The sequence below is a fragment of the Ursus arctos genome, unplaced genomic scaffold, assembly GCF_023065955.2.
Source record: "Ursus arctos isolate Adak ecotype North America unplaced genomic scaffold, UrsArc2.0 scaffold_22, whole genome shotgun sequence".
Lineage (NCBI taxonomy): Eukaryota > Metazoa > Chordata > Mammalia > Carnivora > Ursidae > Ursus > Ursus arctos.
In genome coordinates this window covers 58259821-58287368 of record NW_026622897.1, presented here as the reverse complement: position 1 = coordinate 58287368, position 27548 = coordinate 58259821, and the positions used below count along the sequence as shown (strand labels likewise).

Below are 27548 nucleotides of genomic sequence, written 5' to 3'. Positions count from 1 at the left end.
GGAAGGCAGAGGTCAAAAGGAAAATTTAGAAGATCAATTTCCTCCAGTTTCCCTGGATGAATGCTGAGATATAGGTGTGTGTGTGTGTGTGCGCGTGTGCGTACGTGTGCGCACAGACACACACAGATTCTAGAAATATTCACCTTGGAATCCTTTGTGTCATCAAAGGTTATCCAAAGATGAGGCAGATGGGGTTCTGGAGACAAACAGGCATGAGAGCAGATACTGTTTAACCTGACAGCCCACTTTTTTCCTCCTAGCTCAACACAGCTAAAGAAGAGTTGGGAATAATAATGCTAAAAGACACCGGGATCCCACCAAGCCCCAAATGAACATCCATTGCAGAGATAACTCCCCTCCAATCTCACTGAAGGAGGAGAGCAGGATTTTCTTCTTCCTTCCTGAGATCTTTCAAGTCACTGCAAAAGGAAAGTTGATCAGGCAAGCAAAACACGTACCTTCACCATTGTTAAGAAATCCCATGATTGTACCTCTCTTACTGTATCACTGTGAATAATAACTTTTTAAAGTCGGGGAAATAGCCCAAACCGAAATTCAATATCAATGAAATAGAATAACTGCAGAAAAATGAAATTACAAAAAGACTAGGCAGCTATACAAAAACATTTATTAGCTAAAATTAAAAGAAAATCATAATTCTTTAATCAAGTTATTTTATTTCTTAACACAAAACAAGGGTACTAATGTTGAAAGTAAGCTAACATGTAGTCTTAAAATCATTTATTTTAGTCAGAATGAGAGGCAGCCAAAAACAAATAGACACCTACTAGATCCCTTCTTACCTGCTAGGAAACATCCTGTTGGTTAATTTTCACAATTCTACATCAGGTACATTTCTTTTTGTCGTTTCTTTTTTCTATTTATTATTTATTTATTTATTTATTTATTTATTTATTTATTTATTTATTTTACAAATGAGAAAACTGAATCCCATAGAATTTCATGAGACACTGAGACAGCTTACATTTTTTAGGAGCAAGTATTTATTCACAATTAAGACACTCAGGGGCGCATGAGTGGCTCAGTTGGTTAAGCATCTGCCTTCAGCTCAGGTCATGATCTCAGGGTCCTGGGATCGAGCCCCATGTCGGGATCCCTGCTCAGTGGGGAGTCTGGTTCTCTCTCTCCCTCTGCCCATCCTCCTGCTCTTTCTCGCACATGCTCTCGCTCAAAGAAATAAATCTTTAAAAAAAAAATAAAAAGTAAATCAAAGCACTTAATGTTTATACTTAATGACATTTATTTTATCACAGTGATCCTAAGTACAGTGCAGTTTTTACACCAAGATGATTTTAAGAAAATAAACACAGCATTTAAATACATTATTCAAGGTTACACTGCATTGTGTGGAGAGACAGGACAAGAACCCAGACACTCTGGACACAAAACTATCACTCTTAATTATTATATTTTCTCCTGAATGAAGGGTGTTCAAATGGAGAGAAGAAAGACAGCAAAAAAAAGATGGTGAGAATGGTGCAGATAAGCTCGGGGGGTGCATCAGCTGCACCCGGCAAGAGGCACTACAAAGAAATGAGTAGGCTTGTAAGAAGGTTCAAGAACGTGGTGAGCACAGAGTATGGGATCATTACATTTCATAGGGTTGAAATATGGAAAAACTGCCTGAGAAAAGGAACATGAAGAGAATTTATAGATGAGAAACCCATGGTTTGTGACATGGAAAAATGAAACAGGGCCAGCCTCATGGTCTAGGAAAACTCCAACACAGTGGGGAGGGACAGGTAGGGCCAAGATTAATATGAAGGGATCGGAGAGGGACGACTCCTTAAAAACATTATATTCAACTTGATGTGGCACCTTTTAATGCAGTAGTCATATTTGGTTGAAACCTAGGTAAACATGTTGATTTCAATCATGTATAACATGAAATTTCATATTGGGTTCTGGGCATTTTCCATCATATACCTCCAGGATCTACCTCCCAGTAATTTTTCTCCAGTCCAATAACCAGGGAGCCCAGGACACCATAATTGCTATCATATGTATTATTTGGTGTCCAACAGCACACACATCTCATTTGTCTTCGATCTGTAGAAATAGGCAGCATAGGCTGTATTTTGGAGATGTTTTGGAGTCATCTGAGCTGCAGAAAAATTGGGGCTGGGTGAGAGATATGACATGGCTTTATTTATGACACTGTGAGAGGGATCTTAGGAATAAATGGGAACTGGGAAAAATTCTGTTCTGTTCTTGGGGAGATGTAGAACACTGCAGAAGCAGAGTATGTATGTATGTGTTGGAAGGGAAAAGATGGGTGTTGGAACATAAGACATACCAGGAACGAAAAAATGAAAGGTGATGAGAACAGGTGGCTTGATAATACTGATTTCTCCTCACCTCAGGAGCACTATATGCGTCAACTCTCAAATAATAAAAAATTATAATCAACACAAGCGAAGGAGGCAACCCTGAAATCTCTTTCCCCTGAAGATTAGGGGAAGGATTGGGGACTATGGCAAGGTAGTGAACTGGTGAAGGAGAGTGTGCTCCAGGCACCTGGCCATTCCCCACTAAATATGACCATATCATCAGCATGTGATGTCCTTTGTCTTCTCTCTCCATACCTAGAAATTGTGCCCTTTTCCCCATTACAAGTGCCCCTGCCATTACAAGACTCCCACAGCCACCCACTTGCTCTCGTACTCCGCACCTCTAAAAGTTTGTGTTATCACTTTCAGATCAGGAATTCGGGACACTCTCTTTTGTTCCTTGAGAAAAGTTTTTGGTTTCTTCAGATTCAAGTTCTTACTCCTAAGGATGACAAAAATTAAACCCCACACTTCTGAATTTTTGTCCTTCCAAAATGACTGACTTCCTATTCACCCCATTGAAGAGCTTGAACCCTCCTCCCCAGAGACCCTGAGAAAGAGGAGAACAGACTCTTGACCTTGGAACCAGAAGAAATGTGTTCATGTCCACCTTCCCAGTTACCCTCTGTGTGACCTTGGGAAAGTCTTGACCTCTCAGAGGCAGTTTCTTCCTTCCAAAAGTAAACCATGAACCTCTCCCTTTCTATCTCCTAGAAATTATATGAAATAATGGGTATAACAAAACAAAACTTCAGTATCTTAAAAAAAACTTAATGTGTGGAAAAGTCACTGCATGGATGTGGGTTCCCAGGGCAGATGATCAGAAAGTGAGGCTGCAGAACCTGGCTCCTGGATGTTTGGAACATATCAGGTGTGGGAATACTGTCTGGGGAGGACCAAGATCTTTAAACTCCGCTCCCCAGTAGGGAAGCCCTCAGAATAACATCTGAGCTTTCAGGTTCTCTAGGAAAATTTGCAAACACTCAGAATAGAAGACACGAACACCAAACTAATGATAGCCTTAATTTCATGTGTTAGGAAAAAGCTTGATGCTGTCACGTAGGTGTGCAAATTTAGACACAAGAATGCTACCTTTCCGTTCTGGCTTCTAAAATATGTGACCGAGATGGATCACTAGTGTGTACTAGGGCCAAAATACTCCACGAGATTCAAGTTTGTTTTTGAAATCTATACAGAGCCATATAGAAGGTCTCTTCTATTCCCAGGGCAGAAGTTTAAATATAAGGGAACTGTTTCCAATTCCAGGTGCTTGGCAGGTAAAGAAGACACGAACTTCCCATGATAAGCCAGGCACCTATGAAATATAAGTACCTGGGTTAGATACAGGCATGCAAGGTGAATAGAATTTATGAAGTCACAGGGGTCTGCCCCCCTTATACCCAATACTGCTACTAACCCAAACTGTGTGACTTCCCACCACCCACATTCCCTCCCATAGAACCTGGTCCATTCTCAATAGTTACAGAACACCCAAACCACGATTTGTGAACAGAAATTTAGCATCTAACTACACCCAAATTTTCCTGCCCTGAGAGATGTTTTATTCTAATTGATCACCACAGAACTCTAATGACTTTAAACCTCTTTTCATTGCACAGAAGGACCATCTCTGGTCCCCCACACATACCTTTCCATGATGTGATTCACATCCTAGGGAGAAAAGGGAAGACATGAGTCAAGAGGAATAGAACCTCCCTACTTACAAAGCTCCATCACATCCCCACCAACCCCGTAGTAGGAGTAAAGATGGTCCCAATGTGAGAACAAATAAGTAAAAATAAGACCCAGGGTAATCATTCCAGAAGACTCATGTGAGGTTGTCAGATGTCCTAAAAGGTAGAAACAGCTTTGAGCCTTGTAGCATTATAGCATGAAGTTTCTAGCTCTGGAAATGAGACATACTTACGAGGAAAACAAAAGTTCCATAATTTTTTCCTAAACGCATGAGATGGTTTGAATAAGGCAATGATTCTTTCAATTATTAAATAGAAACATAAAGGGATACACTATTATTTGTCAAACAGCAGGACAGGTTCTGGAGAATCAAAGATGAGTAAATAATCATAATATCTCTCAAAAAGTTTACATGTCTTTGCAGAGGAGTCAAGCAAATATATTAAGATAGGTGTTCTCCTCGTTTTACACGCTATCTACAGTTGATCTCGCACACTCTCTTAAATTCAACACACACATATGTGAACCTGATTTCCAACTCTTTTTTTTTACTCAGCTTTGTCTCTTAGATGCACATTAACATATTCAGTAGTAAAGAAGCCACAGGAACTAGTAGGTTAGGACGTCTAATATGTAACTTACCATTCATGAACCAAACCGTCTCCTCTCTTATACTCCACTGTTCACAATGTTATGAATATCCACTCAGTCACGGTCCTAAAACCACAATTTTTACCTGCACTTCAGGCTCTACTGAGCAACTTAATCTACATTCTTGTTTTTGTTTTTATTTTTTTAAGTTTTTATTTAAAATTCTGGTTAGTTAACATACAGAGTAATATTAGCTCAGTTTAGGCCACATTCTTAACAGTGTTTAGTCATCTGATTTTCTCTATCATCTTAGGTATTGTTTTGGTTGTTTGAACAAATATCTACCAATATATTTGGTTTCCTTTACCTCAGCCTAACTTCTTTGATGTCACCGAAAACTAAGCCAACAGGTGGGTCGAAAAGGGCAGGGGGAAAAAAAGGCTTTGCTCTCTGTATTAGGGCTTTCATGTTGTATATGACAAAAAACAAAATAAGATTAGGTAGAGGAAAGGATGTGGGGGGCAGTTATAACTTTAATCAAAGCTGAATTTTGAAGTTCAAACCCTATCATCAGGATCTGGTCTGTGTCCTCCAAATTCTGTTTATTCCCTCTATATTGACTTTACTCTCAGTTCATGAAAGAAACATGAATCTCCTGATATAAACCCCAGAAGAAAAGAAAACTTCTCTTCCCAGTGAAAAAAACAATAACAACAACAACAACAGCAACAACAACAACAACAAACAACCAGAAAGCAAAAACCAAGAAACTCTTATGCCTGCATGTCCTTGCTGTGCATTGCATCAGGTGCCCATATTAAAGCATCCCTGTTTTGGAGCTGGAAGGAGATGAAGCAATGTTGGAGGCAAGTTTCTATATCTTACTGGAATTAACTTAATATTAATCTGAAGTAAACCATGATAGGGTAAGATGCATACTGTAATCACTAGAACAACCACTGGGGGAAAACAAACTAAAAAAACAAAAAACAACAAAAAACCCCACAGAAGTAGTAAAACTTCATATTTTATACTAGAAATATTTGTTTAACTCAAACAAAGCTAGTTAAGGAGAAAGGACAATGAAAACTACAAGCAACATATGGGGAAAAAAACAGCAATATGATAAATGTAAATACAGCTATATCAACAGTAGCACTAAATGTTGCTGTCTTAACACCCCCATTAAAAGGTTATAATTGTTGGACTGGATAAAAAGCAAGATTCAACTATTGTTATCTACAAGAGACATATTTTGGATCCAAAGACACAAATATGGCAAAAGTAAAAAGATAGAAAAATATATACCATCCAAGCAACAATCATAAAATAGCTCATGTCTATATTAATGTTACACAAAATAGACTTTAAGACAATAAATATTATGAGATAATGAGAGGGAAATTTCAGAATGATAAAAGGTTCAGTACATCAAGAAGGGCTATAACAATTACAAATGTAAATGTACCCAACAGCAGAGCTTCAAAATACACAAAGAAAGATTGAAAGGATTAAAAAGAAAAATAGACAATTCAGTAGTTGTAGATTTTGATAGCTCACCCTAAATAATTGATAGAATAGCCTGTATGGAAACCATCAAAGATACAGAAGACATAGATGATACTATTAACCAACTTGACCTAACAGACATCTATAGATTATTTTATCTAATAAATGCAGAATACACATTCTTCTCAAATTCACATAGAAAAATTTTCTGGACATACAATATTTTAGTCCATAAAACAAGTATCAATACAATTCAATAGTGAAATAATAAAATATGTGTTTTCTGATTACAAAGAAATTATATTTGAAATCCACACCAGAAGAAAAAGTAAGAAATCAAGTATTGTTGAATTAAACTGCACACTTTCTAGGTATTTACCCAAAGAATACAAAGATACAATTCAAAGGGATACATGCACCCCAATATTTCCAGCAGCATTATCTATAATGGGCAAATTATGGAAACGGCACAAGTGTCCATTAACTGATGACTGATATTATATATATATATATACACACACACACACACACACACACACGTGTGTATCTATTATAATATATAATAAATTATGTATGTCTTTATATATATAAAGATGTGGCATATATATGTGTGTGAGGTATAGATAGATAGATAGGGATCTATACACCATGGACTATTACTCAGCCATAAAAAAGAATGAAATCTTGACATTTGCAACAACATGGATAGAGGTAGAGACTATTATGCTAAGTGAGATAAGTCAGTCAGAGAAAGACAAATACCATAGGATTTCACTCATATGTAGAAAATTTAAGAAACACAACAAATGAGCAAAGGGAAAAGAGAGAGAGAGAGAGAGACAAACCAAGAAACAGACACTTAACTACAGAGAACAAACTGATGGTTACCAAGGGGAGGTGGGTGGGGGAATGGGTTAAATAGATGATGGAGATTAAGGAGCGTACTTGCTGTGATGAGCACAGGGTGTTGTATGGAAGTGTTGAATCACCATATTGTACACCTGACACCGATATTACAGTGTATGTTAATACAATAAACAGATAGATGTTGATAGATGATAGATGATAGATAGATAGATAGATAGATAGATAGATAGATGATAGATAGATAGATAGCACACTTTCAAATATCCCAAGGGTTAACAAAAAAATTCACAAAGGAAATTAGAAAATAAGTAGAACTGAATGAAAATAACAACTAAACAATCAAAATATATGGAATGGTATGTTGGCTACTGGAACATAAATAAATAAATAATAAATAATATATGGAATATACCTAAATCATTGCATTTATATCATTAAATTCTATACCAGAAATGATGGTCTCAAATAAGTAATCAAAGTTTTCACTTTAAGACACTAGAAAAGGAATGGCAAACTAAACCCAGTACACACACACACACTCATGTTCATGCATGTATATACACACACACTTGTGTTCATGTGTGTACACACTCATGTTCACGTGTGCATACATGCGTGTGTTCATGTGTGTACACACACACACTCGTGTTCGTGCATGCATATACACATACACACACAAAGGAAACAATAAAGACGAGACCAGACACAAATGACATAGAAATGTTAAAACAGGCAGGCTGTCTGGGTGGCTTAGTTGGTTAAGCGGCAGCCTTCAGCTCAGGTGGTGATCTCAGGGTTCTGGGATCAAGTCCCTGTTGGTCTCCCTGCTCAGTGGGGCGTCTGTTTCTCCCTCTCCCTCTGCCCCTCACCCCCACTCATGCTCTCTCTCCCTCTCAAATAAATAAAATCTTTAAGGAAATAAAAAAAAGAAAGGTTAAAAAAGTCAATGAAATAATGAAGTTTGTTCTTGAAGAAAATCAATAAAATTGACCAAAGACAACTAAACTGTCCAAGAAAAAAAGAGAAAAAACACACCACCAAAATCAGAAATAAAAAAGGGGACATTACTGTGTGTGCTGCGGAAACCAGAGAGATTATAAGGGATTATTATGACTACCTTTATATCTACAAATCAGGCAACTTTAGAGTGGACAAATCCCTACAAAGACATTTATCATCAAAATCTGACTTAAGAATGGTAAGTAAACCTAATACATATTTTTAAATATTATTTTTAGCCATTTGAAAAAGAAAAGCCCAGAATGGGATGGCTTCACTGGTGAATTCTATTGAATATTTAAAGAATAAATAATACTAGTCCTTCACAATTTGTTTTTTGTTTATTTGTTTTTCAGGAAACAGAAAAAGAGGGAGAAAAATCTTTATTCTATGAGGGAAAAGAAGTCTTAGAATGTGACGTTCCTTTGTTTGTGACCAGGCTGAATCATGAAGAGGTACCCAAGAAGTCCTTAGCACGGGATCACTGATCACAGAGGCTCTAGACTATCCCTGGGTACACTGCAAATCCTGCTACTTCAGATTTCTGCACTGTGCTTGATAAATAAATATGAGATTGTCCCTTGTTACTTATTCCTATAACCTCTGACACAGATACAGGAAAGGGGATATTGCAAGGCCAAAGGAATCTTCGTGTCACCACCAGAAAGAGCAAAGCAACATGGGACAGAAGGAAACTCTGTCTTAATTTTTCTCAAATCTCAGATGCTGGGGCTTCTTCCTGAGTCTTACCTGCAGCATGTCTATTGCCGACCCCTGCAGCCGATGCTCCAGTTCTGAGACCAGGTCTCTCACCAGCTGGCTTTGCTGGACAAGTTCATCCTCTGTCACAGCCAGGGTGTTGAGAACAGCTTTCTCCTCACTCTCCACCTTTTGCACCATCCTCAGCTCCTCACACTCCAGGATAGTCTTCAGTCTTTTAAACTGTGCCTGGACATGTCTTTTCTCATTTTGCATTTGATCCTTCAGGAATGAGAAAGAGAGAGAGGTACTCTGTCTATCAGGCAAAGACTGGGAGCCAGAAAGAGAACTATTGTTTTTGGAAAGTTCTCACTGGGAAATGAGAGAGAAGCAAAGGAGCCATTCTTGGGGAAGATGATTTTTCCTATTATTTTTTCTTCATCACATTCCAAAATAATGGCCTCAAGTTTGCATTATTGAGGCCAACCCTGAGCCCAAATAGGATCCTTGGGTGTGGCTCTGCTTTCACACAGCTGTCCAGGACAACCTTGCTTTACTCCTGACCCCCTTCCCCGCACCCGTGGCTGAAAGTTGAACAATGCAGACAGAACCATGAGTCATTGCTGTCTTCCCCCAGGAGGGTCAAAGATGCACGATCACAAGAGGAATGTAACCCAGAATTCACTAACCATCCTCGATGTGAATACCTCCCTCTAAGCATCTGTGTTCATTTATAACATGTCCACTTTTCAGCCTCCACCTTTATCAGGGAAAGGATAAAGAAGAGGACTAACTAAATGACTTTTGGACATATCAACTATCAGGGAACAAAAAGGAGGAGAGCTCCTTGTGACTAACACTCAAGGTCCTGTCGGTATTTTTTTCTAACTCCTTTTGGAAGTATCTCCTCCTACCTTCCAGGAAGTTCTCTCCTCTCTGAGGGTAGCTTCCAACATCTCCACTTCCTGCTGCTCCTCCCTCAGCTTCTGCAGAGCTGTCTGGAGCTTCTCCTATGAGAGAGGATCACAACAGAGTCAAGCTGTCAGATGTCTCAGCATTGGCATAGAGGATAAATGGAGAAAATATCAGGGCAATCTCCAAAGAGACTAGAGTTTACAGAATTGGGGAGAACAGCAATTAGAATCTATGACTTGAAACTTGACATGGTGGACATGTTCTTTAAGACCCAGGTGATGAGCACTGGGTGTTATATGCAACTAATGAATCATTGAACACTACACCAACACTAATGATGTACTGTATGTTGGCTAACTAAAAGTATTAATAAAATAATATCTTTTCAGCATCTACAGAAATAATCACTTTTTTATATATAAATATATCAATTATATTAACAAAATTGCATTCTATTCAGAAAATTCTATTAAGAGATTGCCCAGTATTTAACTATACTTGCGTTTTAAAAAATAAACCAAAAATTAAAAAGAAAAAGAAGACCCAGGTGATAGATGCCACCATCCCTTCATCAAAAAGAGGACTGATTCTCTTTGTAATATTAGAACAAACCAAACTCTGCAGCAAGAAAAGAACTTACATCTCCATCTATCCTCCTGTTCAATGGGGTGATGACGGCCTCTCTGGGGCACTAAATCTCCACCCGTCTAGCACAAGGTACAAAAGTATCCACTTGTGACTAAATCTGTACTGTAGGTTTATCTTTTTGTAATTTAATGGAATGCACAAAATTTCCCTCAGGCAAATTTTTTTTTTTTTTAATTCTTCAGGCCTTGGAAGGTGAGAATAGGAAGAAAAGACATCACGGGCCTCAGGTCTACAATCACAAGGTAACTAAAGTTGAATGCAAAGCGAAGATTTCTCATTAAGTTCTATTTTCTGCCCTGTATTCCCTCCATCCTGGTCTCTCACCTGGTACTCCTGGACAGCCTCCTCCATGGGGACCGTTTCATGACCACGATGCTCCTGAGACCGCTCGCAAACCCAGCAAATGACCTTCCCATCCTTCTTACAGAAGAGCAAGAGCTTCTCTTCATGGCGCTCACAGAGATTTCTCTTCTGCCCCGCCTCAGAGGTCACCTTGACCTCTCGGAACCTCTCCACTATGTTGGCCACATGCCGGTTAGGCCGCAGTTCCCCAGAGCAGTAAGCGATTTGGCACACAGGGCAACTGCTCTTCTTCCCTCCTTGGCTTGTCATGTACTCCTTGTTCTCTGCAGCGATGCAGGCTTTGCAGAAGCTGTGGCCACAGTCCAGGCTCAGTGGTTCCTTCAGGAGGTCCAGGCAGATGGGGCAGGTCACCTCCTCCTCTATGTTTGTCAGGAGTTTAGAAGCCATAGCAGCTGCTCCCTTGCTCCTGTCTGTCCTTATCTCTGTGGCTCCTCTTGCTCACAGATCCCTGCATGATTGGGAAGGTTAAAACGGGGCAGAGTTGGAAAGGTAAGAAAGGTTTTAGAAGCACAAAGGGTAAGGACACACCCGGGCCCCTGGGATGACCTCTGAGAGAGTCACTGTGGGTGCACACCCTGGGAGATTGCATACAAAAATGAGACTGTGTGTCCTGGCAGGGTTAGTGAAGAGAGCAGACGGCCATTTCTCTGCTTTCAGCCAGAGGTCTGGGTGCAGCCATTTTTGCTCTGACCCTCTGAAGAGGTGCAGAAAGCTGGCAGAGAACAAAGGCTCAAAAAACTGGTTTCCAATGAGCCCATTCCCCCCCCGCCCAACAGGAGGCAGGGCAACTCCACCCAAGCACGGTCACCTGAGAAACAGCACTGCAGGCCCCTCCCCCAGAAGACAGGTTGGAAGAACAAGAGGAGGACAACCCTATGGTCCCCATAAGACTGTAAAATCCCAGGGGCACCTGGGTGGCTCAGTCGTTAAGCGTCTGCCTTTGGCTCAGGGCGTGATCCCGGCGTTCTGGGATCGAGCCCCACATCAGGCTCCTCTGCTGGGAAGCCTGCTTTTTCCTCTCCCACTCCCCCTGCTTGTGTTCCCTCTCTCGCTGCCTCTCGCTCTCTGTCAAATAAATAAATAAAATCTTTAAAAAAAAAAAAAAAGACTGTAAAATCCCAAAACCAGGGGAAATAGTCCGTTGAGTCCCAGGCATTGCCTCACAGCTTGTTTATTTCTCAGACACAACTCTCTTTTTCTTGTTATTCTTTTTGTTATGCTTCTTCTCTGTTTTTTCCTTTTACCTTTTTCTCATTTCAACTAGATGTTTAATATACCAACTTATATTTCATAGTAGCTTTTTAACTTGTACTGTTTCACGCCTATATTTTTTATATATATATGCTTCATTGTAGTCCTTTTTTCCCTATTCAATATTACTTTTTTTATATATACAAGTTTTGCTTTCCCCATAATTTTGGGAAGTAGAGTCCTCTAACAAACATACCAAAATACATCCAGGAACAACTGAAACACACTACTTTGTCCACACCCCACTTTTCTTTTTAATTTTTAATTTTTTTAATTTTTTAATTTTATCAATTTTATTCTTGTGTTTCATTTTGGCTTTGTTTTTTTGGTGGTGGCTTCCACATGCTCTTGATTTTCCTAGGGTGCATCTTGCTTGGGTCATGGTTGATATTTTGGACTCTGTACATTCCGTCAACCATCCCTCAACAGAATGACTAGGAGGAGGAAATCCCAACAAAGAAAGAAACAGAGACAATGTCCTCTGCCACATAACTAATGGATATGGATACAAGCAAGATGTCAGACATAGACTTCAGGGTAGCAATATGATAGTGAAACTTGCAAATATTAGAGCCAAGGAAGCTATCCTGAGAGCAGCTGGGGGAAGAAATTTCGTACGTGTGAAAGGAGGAATGTCAGAATAATGTCATACCTGTCCACAGAGACCTGGCAAGCCAGAAAGGGCTAGCAAGACATATTCAGGGTACTAAATGAGAAGAATATGCAGCCAAGAATACATTATCCAGGAAGGCTGTCATTCAGAATGGACAGAGAGGCAAAGATCTTCCAGGACCAGCAGAAAATAAAAGAATATGTGACCACCAAGCCAACCTTACAAGAAATATTAAGGGGGGTTCTATAAAAGAAGAAAGACTCCAAGAGTAATATAGGCCAGAAATTTACAGAGACAATCTATAGAAACAAGGACTTCACAGGCAACATGATGGCACTGAACTCATATCTTTCAATAATCACTCTCAATGTGAACAGCATAAATGCTCCCATGAAACGGCACAGGGTTTCAGACTGGATAAAAAGACAGGACCCATCCATATGTGGTCTACAAGAGATTCATTTTGAACCTAAAGACATCTCCAGATTGAAAGTGAGGGGATGGAGAACAATTTATCATGCCAATGGACCTCAAAAGAAAGCAGCAGTAGCAATTCTCATGTCAGACAAATTAGATTTTAAACCAAAGGCTGTAGTAAGAGATGTAGAGGGACACTATCAATCATACTTAAAGGGTTTATCCAACAAGAAAATATAACAATTGTAAATATCTATGCCCCCAACATGGGAGCAGCCAACTACATAAACCAACTATTAGTAAAGAATCATATTGATAATAATACTTTAATAGTAGGAGACCTCAACACTCCATTCTCAGCAATCGACAGATCATCTAAGCAGATCAACTAAGAAACGAGCTTTGAATGACACATTGGACCAGATAGACTTTGTAGATATTTACAGAACATTCCACCCAAAACAACAGAATGCTCATTCTTCTCGAGTGCACATAGAAGTTTCTCCAGAATAGTACACTTACTGGGTCACACATCAGGTCTCAAACTGATACCAAAAGATTGAGATTATGCCCTGCATGTTATCAGATTACAGTGCTTTGAAACTGGAACTTGATCACAATAAAAAATTTGGAAGGAATTCAAACACTTGGAAGCCAAAGAGCAACCTGCTAAAGAATGATTGGGTCAACCAGGAAATTAAAGAAGAATTTGAACAATTCATAGAAACTAATGAGAATGAAAACAGATCAGTCCAAAACTTATGGGATACTGCAAAGGCAGTCCTAAGGGTGAAATACATAGCCATCCAAGCCTCTCTCAAAAAATTAGAGAAATCCCAAATGCACAAGCTAACCTTACACCTAAAGAAGCTGAAGAAAGAACAGCAAATAAAGCCTAAACCAAGCAGGAGAAGAGAAATAATAAAGATTAGAGCAGAGATCAATTAAATAGAAACCAGAAAAACAGTAGAATAGATCAACAAAACTAGAAGCTTGTTCTTTGAAAGAATTGATAAAATCGATAAACCACTGGCCAAACTTCTCCAAAAGAAAAAAGAAAGGACCCAAATTAATAAAATCATGAATGAAAAGGGAGAGATCACAACTAACACCAAAGAAATAGAAACAATTATTAGAAATTATTACCAGCAACTATAGGCCAACAAATTAAGCAACGTGGATGAAATGGATGCCTTCCTGGAAACTTATAAACTACCAAGACTGAAACTGGAAGAAATAGACAATCTGAATAGACCAGTAACCAGTAATGAAACTGAAGCAGTAATCAAAAACCTCCCAAAAAACAAAAGTCCAGGGCCAGATGGCTTCCCAGGAGAATTCTACCAAGCATTTAAAGAAGAAATAATACTTTTTCTACCGAAGCTGTTTCAAAAAATAGAAACAAAAGAAAAACTTCCAAACTCATTCTATGAGGCCACCATTACCCTGATCCCAAAACCAGGCAAAGACCCATCATAACAGAGAATTACAGACCAATACCCCTGATGAACATGGATGCCAAAATATTCAACAAGATCTTAGCCAATAGGATCTAACAGTACATTAAAAGGATTACTCACCAAGACCAGGTAGGATTTATTCCTGGGATGCAAGTTTGGTTCAACATTTGCAAATCAATTAACATGATAGAGCACATTAATAAAAGAAAAGAACAATATGATTCTCTCAGTTGATGCAGAAAAAGCATTTGACAGCATACAGCATTCTTTCCTGATTAAAACTCTTCAAAGTGTATGGACAGAGGGAACATACCTCAGGATCATAAAAATCATCTATGAAAAGCCCACAGCAAATATCATTATCAATGGGGAAAAGCTTAGAGCTTTTCTCTTAAAGTCAGGAACAAGACAGGGGTGCCCGCTCTCACCACTATTGTTCAACATAGTACTAGAAGTCCTAGCCTCAGCAATCAGACAATAAAAAGAAATAAAACCCATTCAAATTGGCAAAGAAGTCAAACTCTCTCTTTGCAGATGACATGATACTTTATGTGGTAAACCCAAAAGACTATACCCCCAAATTACTAGAACTCATACAGCAATTCAGCAATGTGGCAGGATACAAAATCAATGCACAGAGCACAGTTGCTTTTCTATACACTAACAATGCAACTGTAGAAAGAGAAATTAAGGAATCGATTCCATTTACAATAGCACCAAAAACCATAAGATTCCTAGGAATAAACCTAACCAAAGAGGTAAAGGATCTATACTCTAGAAACTACAGAACACTTATGAAAGAAATTGAAGAAGACACAAAAAGATGGAAAAACATTCCATGCCCATGGATTGGAAGAATAAACACTATTAAAATGTCTATCCTGCCCAGAGCAATCTACACTTTCAATGCCATCCCTATTAAAATACCATTGGCATTTTTCAAAGAGCTGGAACAAATAATCCTAAAATTTGTATGGAACCAGAAAAGACCTGAATCACCAAGGGAATGTTGAAAAAGAAAAACAAAGCTAGGGCATCACATTGCCTGATTTCAAGCTATATTACAATGCTATGATCACCAAGACAGCATGGTATTGGCACAAAAACAGACACATAGACCAATGGAATAGAACAGAGAACCCAGAAATGGACCCTAAATTCTAAGGTCAACTAATCTTTGAAAAATCAGAAAAAAATATCCAATGAGAAAAGACAGTCTCTTCAATAAGTGGTGCTGGGAAAATTAGATAGCTACATACAGAAGAATGAAACTGGACCATTCTCTTACACCATACACAAAGGTAAACTCAAAATGGGTGAAAGACCTCAATGTGAGACAGGAATCCATCAAAATCCTAGAGGAGAACATAGGCAGTAACCTCTTTGACATTGGCCACAGCAATTTATTTCAAGACATGTCTCCAAAGGCAAGGGACACAAAAGCAAAAATGAACTATTAGGACTTCATCAAGATAAAAGCTTCTGCACAGCAAAGGAAACAGTCAAGAAAACTAAGAAGCAACCCACAGAATGGGAGAAGACATTTGCAAATGACATATCAGATAAAGGGCTGATATCCAAGCTCTATAAAGAATTTCTCAAACTCAACACCCAAAAAAATGAATAATTAGTTAAAAAAAAAATGGGCAGAAGACATGAACAGACAATTCTCCAAAGAAGACATACAAATGGCTAACAGACACATGAAAAATGTTCAACATCATTAGCCATCAGGGAAATTCAAATCAAAACCACATTGAGATACCACCTGACATGAGTTAGAATTGCAAAAATTAACAAGGCAGGAAACAACAAATGTTGGCGAGGATATGGAGAAAGGGAAACCCTCTTATACTGTTGGTGGGAATGCAAGCTGGTACAGGCACTTTGGAAAACAGTCTGGAGGTTCCTCAAGACATGAAAAATAGAGCTACCCTATGACCCAGTGATTGTACTACTAGGTATTTACCCCAAAGATACAGATGTAGTGAAAAGAAGGAGCACATGCACCCCAATGTTCATAGCAGCATTGTCCACAACAGCCAGACTGTGGAATGGGCTGAGATGCCCTTCAACAGATGAATGGATAAAGATGTGGTCCATATATACAATGGAATATTACTCAGCCATCAGAAAGGATGAATATCCACCATTTGCATCGACATGGATGGAACTGGAGGGAATTTCCTAAGTGAAATAAGTCAAGCAGAGAAAGATAATTATCATATGGTTTCATGCATATGTTGAACATAAGGAATAGCACAGAGGACTACAGGGTAAGGAAGGGAAAACTGAAAGGGGAGAAATCAGAGAAGACGATGAACCAGGAGAGACTATGGACTCTGGGAAACAATCTGAGGGTTTCAGAAGGGAAGGGGGTGGAGGAGATGGAGTAGCCGGGTGATGGCAATTAAGGATGGCACATGTGGTGATGAGCACTGGGTATTAGACGCAACTAATGAATCATTGAACACTACATCAAAAACTAATGATGTGCTATAAAGTGGCTAAATAAACATAATAAAAAATAAATAATAAAATAAAATAAAATAAAATAAAAGTTAGAAAAGATACGTTTGGAAAGTGCTCCCCTTGCTCCTGATCTCTCAGGTGGCCTCTGTTTCTGGGTGGCAGATATGGCCCTGGGAGAGAGATGAGTAAGGTTAGTGATTTGGGCTTGCCAGCTATCACCCTATCAAGCTTCTAGGCACAGACAGACCAAGGTGATGAGAATTCACCTAGAGTCATGCAGAAATGCTACATTGTTACAGCGTGGGCATTAAAATGTTAGGATTCAAAGATCCCTCTGCCTTTGCTTTTGCTGTGGAGAGAAGGACCTTTCTACCTCCGAAAAATAGAGGATTCTGGCTTGTCCTTAGCAGGGTGCAATTTTATAGAATGGGAAGGAGAATCTCCAGGGTAGATTCAGCCTGTATAAATAATGGTCCCTCCATGAAAGAACAAAGCCTTTCAAGCCTTTAAAAAAACCTCCCTTCTTTGAGGACTGCCCCCCCAACCTCCCAGGCCCACCCCCATCCCCATCCCCCACCCCGCACTCTCAGCAGGAAGCTTGCAAGCTGGGCATTGTCCTCCCTCCACTGTTCACGGCAGCTGCCTGAACACACATTAAACTCACTCTAACATTCAGTTCTTCTCCCCACTTCTGCCCTCTGCAAACCACTCCGCACACCTTCAGACACCAAGTGAGGAGTCATGCCTCCTTGGAGAAGAGCAGAGGCAGGCCACAGGGAAATGTGGTCAGGATTCTGTCAGCAAACCAGGGGCCGATCTCCACCAAGCTCCGGAGGTGCTAAGTGAAAATGAAAGTTAAATTCTCCGGTATGGGCAGGAAAGGAGAGGGCCACAGACCAGTGGGAGGCCTGTGCATGGGGTCCCTAGGACGTGACAAGGCTTTGTGCCTGGGGCCAGATGAGCCAGTGGTTGCACTCATTCCTGTCTGTTCACTCCAAAACACTGCTCTCATGTCTTTTCAAGGTAATCAGTCCTTTGGAGCACTAGGCTTACCTGAGCAATGTAATTTCACGCAAATGTGCCTCGCCTTTTTTCCCTACAAATGAGCTGTCATGTGTAGGGAATAAAATTGCTCCTTTACGGTAAGAAGGGACCCACCCTGAAGACTGCGCTGAGACAGGCCTAGGGACATGCTCTCTACTGTTCTGTATCCACCTGCTAAGGTAAGTGAATCTGGCCAGGGTGTGTCCTATTAGGTGTGTGAGAGGGAAGGGCTATGCAAATCGTAAATTCCTGCAGTGGGACTGTCAGTGGCTATCACTGAGGGCAGCACAGTGAGGCTGACCTTCAGAATTTGGATTCAGTACGGCCAAAATGACACTCTGCTAAAGACGCTGGGAAGATGAACCCGTGGTCAGTGTCATTTGTTGGGCCATGCCATCTAATATTATTCAACATAAAATCTCTATAATCTTAGCATAATAAAAATGAAGCAGGAGAATCACTGTCAAGATTAATTTTGTGTCAGCTTGACTGGCCACGACGTGCCCACATTAAACTCTCCTGGATCTGTGAGGTGGTTGTTTCTAGGTGAGACTAGCATTTGAGTCTGTGGACTCAGAAGATTGTCTTCCCCAGTGCTGTCAGGCATCATCTGATTTGTTGAGGGCCTGGGAGGAAAGAGGAACTCATCCCTTTTGTTTCCTGCCTGCCTGCTTGAGCTGGGATGTACGTCCTCTCCTGTCCTTGGACTGGAATTTACACCATCACCCACCCTGGTTCTCCAGCCTTTGTCCTTGGACTGAATGACACCACCAGCTTTCCTGAGTCTCCACTTTACAGACACCAGCTCTTGGAACTTGTCAGCCCCCATATTCATGTGAGCCAATATAAATCCCCCTCTTGTAGGTTCTGTTTCTCTGGAGAGCACTAACAATTCTAAAGCTGTGTGTCCAGTGGCACAGGTGAACTGTGATAATGACAATGATGACAAGACAGGTGAACTGTGCACTTCCAAAGGACGCATGCCAAACAGTGACACAGGAGAGGTTAGGACACAAGGAGGTTGTAGAGGGGATAGTGTTTAAAAAGTCAACTATAATCTCATTAAGATCTAGTCAGATAAGAGGGAGTCATGGTTTTTAAAAAAAAAAAAAAAAGAGCTTTGAGTGGGATCTGCCATCTGAGTGAGTCAGTCTGGGGTGTGGCTTTCACAGGAAGAGAAGCAGTTAAATAAAGAAGTTCCCCTACTTTAAGTCCCTTTTCTCATGGGTCTTAGGATCTTGTTATCATGCCACTTCTTCTGATGTCTCTTCATATTAACAACAAGCAAGCATCTCATTTTGTTGTTGTTGTTGCTTGAATCCTGAGATCGAGACCTGAGCTGAAATCAAGAGTAGGGTGCTCAACCTGCTGAGCCACCCAGGTGCCCCTCGTTTTGTTTTATTAAAAGTTTTCAAGATGCTCCGTATGGAAATTCTTCCTACATGCTCTTCTGGCTGATCTCCCAGGTGAGCTCCATTTCTGGGTGGCAGGAATGGCCCAAGGAGAAGGATGAGCAAGGTTAGTGAGAGTGTGTGTGTGTGTGTGTGTGTGTGTGTGTGTGTGTTTGTGTGTGTGTGTAAACTGCTGTAGATCCCCAAGATTGAACCTGGAAATCCTGTGACTAGAAAACACCAATAAACTGCAGAGCAGAGCAACTATCATCCCATTAAGGCTCCCAAACCCAGGGAGGACAGGGTGCTAGGAAATTCTATGGAGAGTCATGCAGAAATCCTACATTATTATACTGAGGCATTAAATTGTTAAGCTTCAAAGAACTTGCTGACTTTCCCTTATTGTGTTCCTCAAAGTATCTTTTTCATCCCTGAGCAAAGCCACGCCTAGTTCTCTTCTCTGCTGCTCTCAGTGCAGACCTGGTCGAGAAGCCTGGGCTATAGCCCATGGAGACTCCACAGGCTCTTTGTTTAGGGCTTCCTTTGCTAGAATTTTTCTGGAAGTCATTGCTAAAACTAGGGTTACTCCTAGAGGTGAGGACTCAGTCACTATCCCTTGAATTGGAAAATGAAAATACATGAGTGGAAGGCCAGAGAGAGGAATGCAGCGGGAAACGTAGTGTTGCTACTGATCTTACCAGTGGTAACCACCCCCATCTCACACTGCACCCCCAACTGTAGGTTTCATGAAGTCAGGGAGGGACTGTCTCTATTCTGTTGCTTACTGCCTCAAATCTATTAGAAGTTATTACATATAAGGACTGATAGATATACAGATACATAACTATAAAAATATTTTTAATTGAATGGAACATCTTAATGATAAATCATACTTCTAGTCTACCATTCTTGCTATGAACACAGTTGCTGTCACATCATATAATTCAGTTACTGTTGGGACACCTGGGTGGCTCAGTCGGTTAAGCGTCTGCCTTCGGCTCAGGTCATGATCCCAGGGTCCTGAGATTGAGTCCCGCATTGGGCTCCCTGCTCCGCAGGGAGTCTGCTTCTCCCTCTCCCACTCCCCCTGCCTGTGCTATCTCTGTCAAATAAATAAATAAAATCTTTTAAAAAAAAAATTCAGTTATTCTTCTGGTATCAATAACATATATGTGATTCCCCTTTGATAATTTTTTATTGAAATATAATTAGCATACATTATATTAGTTTAGGTGTACAACATGATTCAACATCTGTATACATTGTGAAATGTTCAAGTCAAGTTACTATCTATCACCATAGGAAGTCATGAAAAAAATTTTTTTTCCTGTGATGAGAACATTCAAGATTTACTTTTGCAGCAAATTTCAAATCTGCAACACAATACTATTTACTATAGTCACCATGCTATACATTATATCCCCATGAATTATTTTATAACTGGAAGGCTTTACTTCTTGATCCTCTTCGCCCATTTTGCCCAACCCCAAACCCTGGCCTCTAACAACCACCAATCTGATCTCTGTATCAATGAGTTCTGTATCATTTGCTTCTTTTGTTTTTTAGATTATACATATGAGTGAAATCATATGGTATTTGTCTTTCTCTGACTTTTTTCACTTAGCATAATATCCTCAAGGTCCATCTGTGTCATTGAAGGGCAAGATTTCACTCTTTTTATGTCTGAGTAGTTTTCCACTGTGTGTGTGTGTGTGTGTGTGTGTGTGTGTACGGTGAGAGAAGTGTAAATGCAAGTATTCTGCTTGCTCAAGTTTTCAGGTATCTTGACAAGACCTGATTTCCACCACTGATTTCTCTCAGCTGCAAATCTAATTCTTCAAAAGAGATTGCCAGGATATTAACCATGGATGTTAACCATGGGTCAGTTAAGCGATTCAGAGGAAGAAGAGTAAAACAATGGATATTAGATTTGCAGAACGAATGGAAAAGGAAGAAGTACCAGAGAAGAGGTCTTTGGCTAAGGAATCTCTTTCCTTCTGAACACTGCAATCAATACCACTGTGCTGGACTCATCCCACAGTCTCACTCCGAGCTCCCCAATCCCCTCCAGTTTCATCTATTCTTAATATCTCTGCACTGACCGCCCAACTCTATACCATCATTGTTCCCTTTCTGAATTTGTGGGAATGCAAAATGGCATAATCACTTTGAATAAAATCTGGCAGTTTGTGTAACAAGAAAGGGGAAAAAAAACACTAAAATTCAGCGTTTAAACTTAGAATATACAGAGCAAGCAAAACTGAGGTTCTGTTTCCATAAATGGAGGTATTTATTCTAACAAAACAGAACCCATAGCCTATGGATCAACACTATAAACCTTGAACAATTGTAAAAATGAAGCAAAACAAACAAAAACATGAAGGCACTAGAGACTCACGAAACACTTAGAATCTAGACTGTAATAAACAATTGGAAGAAGGGAATACTATTGGAGGAGTTTTCTGGTTTTGTGGCTTTTTATTTGAAAGCAAAACTGAACTGGAAGTGAGTGGGACACTTAAAACTCAGCAGCATACAGACTTACTAGCTTGAAGAGCAAGAAGAATGATTTGGGGCTATCACAACAGCTGGAAAATGGTAGCAGAGTATCTGTAAAAGAGAGATCCAGAGGAGGAAATCTCAAATTGTACATACACATGTTTGAAGCAGATACCAAGCAGCCCAAATAGAGCTAAAGGAACCGACCAGAGATTTCAGCTTCTGCAAAATGCAGGGGAGAATTTCGAATTTGAGTTCAACCAAATTAACTGCCTGAAAAAATATATTCTTCAGAAAAATAAACAGAACCCAGACTCTTTACATCTCATTCACAATTCCCCTGGGGGAATATTTTAGATACATGTTAAAATTGTTTAACATACAAAGAAACTAACATGGTCCATACTCAAGAACTAAGTCAATCAATGGAGAGCACTCCAAGATAATGCAGATATCGTATTTACAACAAGGACTTACAACAAGAAATACAAGGACTTCACAGCAGCTATCGGATCTAGGGTAAAGGCTATGAAAGAAAATATGCTTATAATAATGAGAAAATAGGAAATGTCAAAAAACAAATAAAAATAGAAAGCTGCATCACTCAAAAAAATAATCTAAGACTGGCTTAAGAGAAATTCAGGATCACAAAAGAAAGGTTAAGTGAACTTAAAAGTAGATTATTGCAAATTATTCAATATGAAAATAGTGAACAGAATCTCAATAATCTGTGGGGGAAAAATCAAGGTACTCACAACAAAGGCTTAAACCACAGAATAATTACTAAAATACAATAATAACAAAACTACAAAGGTAGTTGAATTAAATGAAAAAAAAAGGTAAAAGTTGCATGTTCTTTTCAATACATGCAGAAAAGCATTGTACAAAGACATTCTATAATAAAAGAAGGAGAAAAAAAGGAAGAGGTGTTCAGAAGGGTGCAGGGAAGCTCAGGTATAGATGAGCCCCAGGACAAGAGGCTCTGCACAGAAGTGGGTAAGTGGCCAAGAAGGTTCAGGAGTGTGGTGGGCACAGGATGATGGGGCCTGGACAGTTCCAAGGATTGAAGTATGGATAAACAGTCTGAGAAAAGCAACATTTAGAAAATTTGTAGATGAGTGACCCATGGTTTGTGACATTGAAAAATGAGACGATGCCTGCCTCATAGTCTAGGAAAACCCCAATACGATGGGGAGGAACAGCCATGGAAATAGTTAAGACCATGGGATGAGATGTAGAAGACTCCTCAAAGGCCTTATACTCAAATTTATTCTGTAACCCAATAACCCAGTAGCCACATTGAGGTCTGTATCTGGAGTAAACATTTTGATGATTTGTGCCTTGTTTAACACCAAACTTTATATTACGGAAACGTGTTCTACAGTATACCCCCAGAATCCAGGCAGTCTTCTTGGACACATCTATTTCCCAGTAGTGTTTCCCTGAGGAGAAATACTGGGAGCCCAAGATACCATAATTAGTATACTTAACAGGCCAAATTGGCACAGACATCACTTGTCTCTGATCTTCCGAAAGGACAAGGTTTAAATTTAAGTTGATTGGATTCAGTGTGATGTCCACTGCAGAAAAAAAAAAAAATTGTAAGATAAGTGACAAATATGGGGTAGGTTTATCTGGTGACATTGTGAAGATGGAACGTGGGAAATGACTAGGTAGAGCTTGTATTGATGGATTGGGGAGGGGGTAAAACACTGGAGAAATGTATTTCATATATACATACTAAAATATATATAGAAATATGTAAGATTATATATATATAAACACATGGAGCTAAGATCATGAGATCACACTGAAATCACAAGTTTCTGAAAGGGGATTAGAACACAGGGATTTGAAGAACCAGTAATCTCTTCTTACCCCAGTAGCACTGGACATGTGTTAGCTCTGAAATGATAAGAGATTCAATGATGTTGATTGGAAGCAAACGATTAAGCACCAATACCTATCTCTCCTCTGGAGTAGAGCCAGCAGAGGGGAGCCCTGTGAGCCTATGAACTAGTGAATGAGATGATGAACTAGGCACCTCCCCATCCCCCCTTAGATATAACCACATCTCTCTCAGCAATATCCCTCCTTCTCTGAAGACCCTCCTCCTTTCTATCCTCTCTTTGAAACTGTACCAGCTCCCCAATTTAGCCGCTGACACCACAGGAGTCCCACATCCGCCCTCCTGTCCTGGCTCTCCTCACCTCTACACATGCGCAGCACTGTGCTCAGATCTGGAGCATGGAATATACTCTTTAGTCTCTTGGAAACAGGTTTTGGCTTCTTCAGGGTCCAGATCTCACTCCTAGGCATGACAAAAACATTGACCCTACATGTCTTACCTTGTGTCCTTCCAATACGACTGCCTTTCTCTCTCCTTCCATGCCACTGATGCACTTGAACCCTCCTCCCTGAGAAGCCTGAGTCGGGGAGAAGGGAGAGTCTTGATGCTGGAGCCAGAAAAAAATGTGCTCATGTCTGCCTTCTCATTTACTATCTGTGTAACTTGGGAAGGTCTTCACCTCAAAGCAACAGTTTCTTCTTTGAAAAATGAAATAATTAACCTTTTTCTTGATACCTCATGGACATAATAGAAAAATTCGATGAAATAACATGTAGAAAAAGCCTTGCTACCTCCAAAAAAGGTATGCAGTATGTGGGAAAGTCATCACGGTGGATCTTTCATGGAGGCCATAGATGTGTCTTTCCTGGCAGATAGATCAGTAGTGAGGCTGCAGATCCTAGCTATAATGTGAGATCCGTAAGTCTCTTTTTGAAAGCCTATGAGCTTGTGCCCTAGTCCAAAGCCAGAACCCCAGTGATGTGAACCACAAGTAACATTTGAGATTTCGGGTGCTCTGTAAAAGTTACAAACATTTGGCAAAAAAGAAGTTATGACCACCAAACTACACATGGTTAGACTTTCATGTATTTGTAAGGAATTTAATCCTGTCACGTAGGTTGGCAACTTAAGCCACAAGAACTACACTTTCCTATGTAAATTTCTAACACGTGTGACTAGGAAGAGATTAGTTATGGCACCAAGGTCAATGTCACTAACCCTGAGGCTCAGGTTTGTTTTTGAAAATCTAAAGAGAGCCTTGTAGAATGACCTGGTCTTTTATATTTCCAGGTAATCAAAGTAAATACAAAGGAACTGCCCCATAACCTATTTTAGGGCTTGATGAAGCCCTCCATGTGATAGGATAAGCACCTATGGAATACAGGAATGAAAGCAAGGACAAAGTGAAGTCACAAGACTCTGATAGTGAAATCCCTGATCCTTATTACCCTTACTGTCCCCAATTCTGTGAACTCTGACCACTGAATTCACTACCATAGAATCTGGTCTATTCTCCATAGATAGGGAACACTTAAATCCTTGTCAATGACCAGCAATTTAAAATAATACTACATTCAAATTTCCCTGATTTGGAATATTTCATTCTAATTGACCATCAGAACACTCTAATGGTTACAAACCTTTCTTCGTAACACAGAAGCACCACTCCTGGTCACCCATACGTACCATTTCATGATTCCACTCATGTCCTAGGAAGAAGAGAGAAAACACGAGTCAAGGAGTATATAAAGATTAGAGCAGGATTAATGAAAGAAAGAACAGAAAGACACTAGAGAAAATCAGAGAAATCAAAAGTGAACTATTTGAAAATATCAACAAAATTGGCAAGTTTTTATGCAGACATACCATGAAAAAACAGAAGACAAATTATTAAAATTAGGAATGAGGGCACCTGTGTGTCTCAGTCGGTTAAGCACCTGCCTTTGGCTCAGGTCATGATCCCAGGGTCCTGGGATGGAGTCCCGCCTCACGCTCCTTGCTCAACAGGGAGTCTGCTTCTATCCTGTCCCTCCCACTGCTTGTGCTCTCTCGTGCGCATGCTCTCTCTTTCTTTTTCCCTCTCAAAAATAAATTTTCAAAAATCTTAAAATCAGGAATGAAGGGGAAGACACTACTGCTGACTTTTACAAAAATTAATAGGAATATAAAGACTATGAACAATTGTATGCCAACAAATAAGATAATCCACACGAAACAGACAAATCCCTAGAAACACAGAAACTACCAGTACTAACTCAAGAAGTAATAGAAAATCTGAATAGTCCTAAAACATGTAGTGATTAGATTGGAAATCAAGAACTTCCTGCAAAGAAGTCAGGCCCAGATGGCTTCACTGGTGAATTCTGCTAAAATTTTAGAGAGGAAAAAAGAGAAATACTTTACAAATTCTTCCAAAAAATAGAAAAGGAGGTTGTAGTACCCAACTCATTCTATAAGGCCAGTACTACTCTGATGCGAAAACGAGACAAAGGTATCACAAAAGAAGTCAACTACAGGTCAGCATTTCTTATGAATGTAGATGCAAATTTCTTCAATAAAATACTAAAAAACTAAATCCAGCAAAATATGAAAGAGTATACATACACCATGGTCAAGTGGGACTTATCTCAGAAATGTAGGTTGGTTTAACATAAGAAAAGCAATTAATGTAATTCATTGTATTAATAGAATAAAGATAAAAACCACATGATGATTTTAATAGACACAGGGGGGGAAACTGACAAAATTCAACATCCCTTCATGATCAAACAGAAACAAAAACAAAAAAGGAATAACAACAGCCCACTAGGAACAGAGGGGAACTTCGTCAGCCTGATAAAGGGCATCTATGAAAAACTCATAGCTAATATCATCCTTATGATGAAAAACTGAATGATTTTTCCCTGAGATTAGGTAAAAGACAAGAATGTCTACTCTTCCTACTTCTATTTAAAGTGGTACTGGAGGTTCTAATCAAGGCAATTAGGCAAGAAAAAGAAATAAAAAGCATTTATACTGGAAAGAAGTAAAACTATCTCTATTTGCAGAATACATAGTTTATATATAGCAAAGCTCTGCTCCATACACTGCCTTTAGGTAACCTCCTCCACTCCTTACTTTTCAGCTCACATGCAGGTGCTATGGATCCCAAACTTCATATAATCTAATCATGGTCTATTGTCTCTAATCATGTATACAGGCTAGTACAATACACAGTGAAGAAGAAACAGGTTCCAAAAGCTCAGAATATTGAATATAAAACCTACTACTCACCAACTATATTGTGTCCTCTCTTATGCCCACCTGTCAAATATGGTACCAATATTCACTTAGTACCCGTTCCAAACACTAAAACACCCTGCCAAGCCAGTCCACTCAGTATCCTTAACTTCTTTTGGCTAATCTGCATTTCCACATCATCACCACGTGTGGATTTATTTGTTTTCAACAATATATACCAATATATTTGGCCTTAGTCTTAAATGCCACCAGCTGGGTTTACAACCAAAACAAAGGAATGATTTTGCTTCTCTGTATTACTATCTCTGTATTAGTATAGTTTGGTTGTGTATGACAAAGAAACCAACTAACATTGCCTTAAGCTACCCACCCCCCAAAAAAACCGTGTGGCCAGAGAAATACTATTTCATCACATAAGTCAAGCAGAGAAAGACAACTATCATATGATTTCTCTCATCTATGGAACATAAGAACTAGAATGATAAGTAGGGGAAGAAAGGGATAAAGAAAGGGGGGGTAATCAGAAGGGGGAATGAAACATGAGAGACTATGGACTATGAGAAACAAACTGAGGGCTACAGAGGGGAGGGGGGTGGGGGAATGGGATAGGCCGGTGATGGGTAGTAAGGAGGGCACATATTGCATGGTGCACTGGGTGTTATACACAACTAATGA

General features: G+C 39.7%; 2 protein-coding genes across 10 annotated transcripts in view; both read right to left on the bottom strand.

Moving 5' to 3' along the window:
• Positions 1-980: 980 nt before the first annotated feature.
• LOC113248236 (E3 ubiquitin-protein ligase TRIM34-like) lies at positions 981-11024 on the bottom strand. 4 transcript variants are annotated; one of them, XM_048217285.2, is made up of 6 exons: positions 10599-11024; positions 9626-9721; positions 8763-8993; positions 4000-4022; positions 2693-2793; positions 981-1203 (listed from the first exon to the last, which is right to left on the bottom strand). In XM_048217285.2, exons 1-6 carry the CDS (start codon positions 11022-11024, stop codon positions 1190-1192), a joined length of 891 nt encoding a protein of 296 aa, XP_048073242.1. In that variant the 3' UTR covers positions 981-1189. The 4 variants fall into 4 exon arrangements, with proteins under 4 accessions (XP_048073242.1, XP_048073241.1, XP_044236412.1 ...); XM_048217284.2 differs by lacking the exon at positions 981-1203 and having other exon boundaries at positions 1244-3666; XM_044380477.3 differs by lacking the exon at positions 981-1203 and having other exon boundaries at positions 1244-2793.
• Positions 11000-27548, bottom strand: part of TRIM34 (tripartite motif containing 34) — a 28165-nt gene continuing 11616 nt past the window's right edge. For 3 of the 6 annotated variants that reach the window (XM_048217287.2, XM_026489594.4, XM_026489592.4), the window contains 4 exons: positions 25320-25342; positions 23995-24095; positions 23663-23689; positions 20462-23364 (listed from right to left, as the gene is read on the bottom strand). In XM_048217287.2, coding sequence (XP_048073244.2) covers positions 22799-23364; positions 23663-23689; positions 23995-24095; positions 25320-25342 — 717 coding nt within the window. In that variant the 3' untranslated portion in view covers positions 20462-22798. Of the gene's footprint in view, positions 11086-20461; positions 23365-23662; positions 23690-23994; positions 24096-24132; positions 24211-25319; positions 25343-27548 lie in introns of those variants that run through there. The other 3 variants (XM_057316730.1, XM_057316729.1, XM_057316731.1) reach the window with 2 other exon arrangements.

Coding starts and splice junctions, on each gene's coding strand:
- LOC113248236 (XM_044380477.3), bottom strand. CDS start 11,024: ATGGCTTCTAAACTCCTGACAAACATAGAGGAGGAGGTGACCTGCCCC. Junction 9,722..10,598: donor AGGCTGTCCAGGAGTACCAG/GTGAGAGACCAG, acceptor CCTCTCTCATAG/GAGAAGCTCCAGACAGCTCT. Junction 4,023..8,762: donor CGGCAATAGACATGCTGCAG/GTAAGACTCAGG, acceptor TTTTCTCCCTAG/GATGTGAATCACATCATGGA.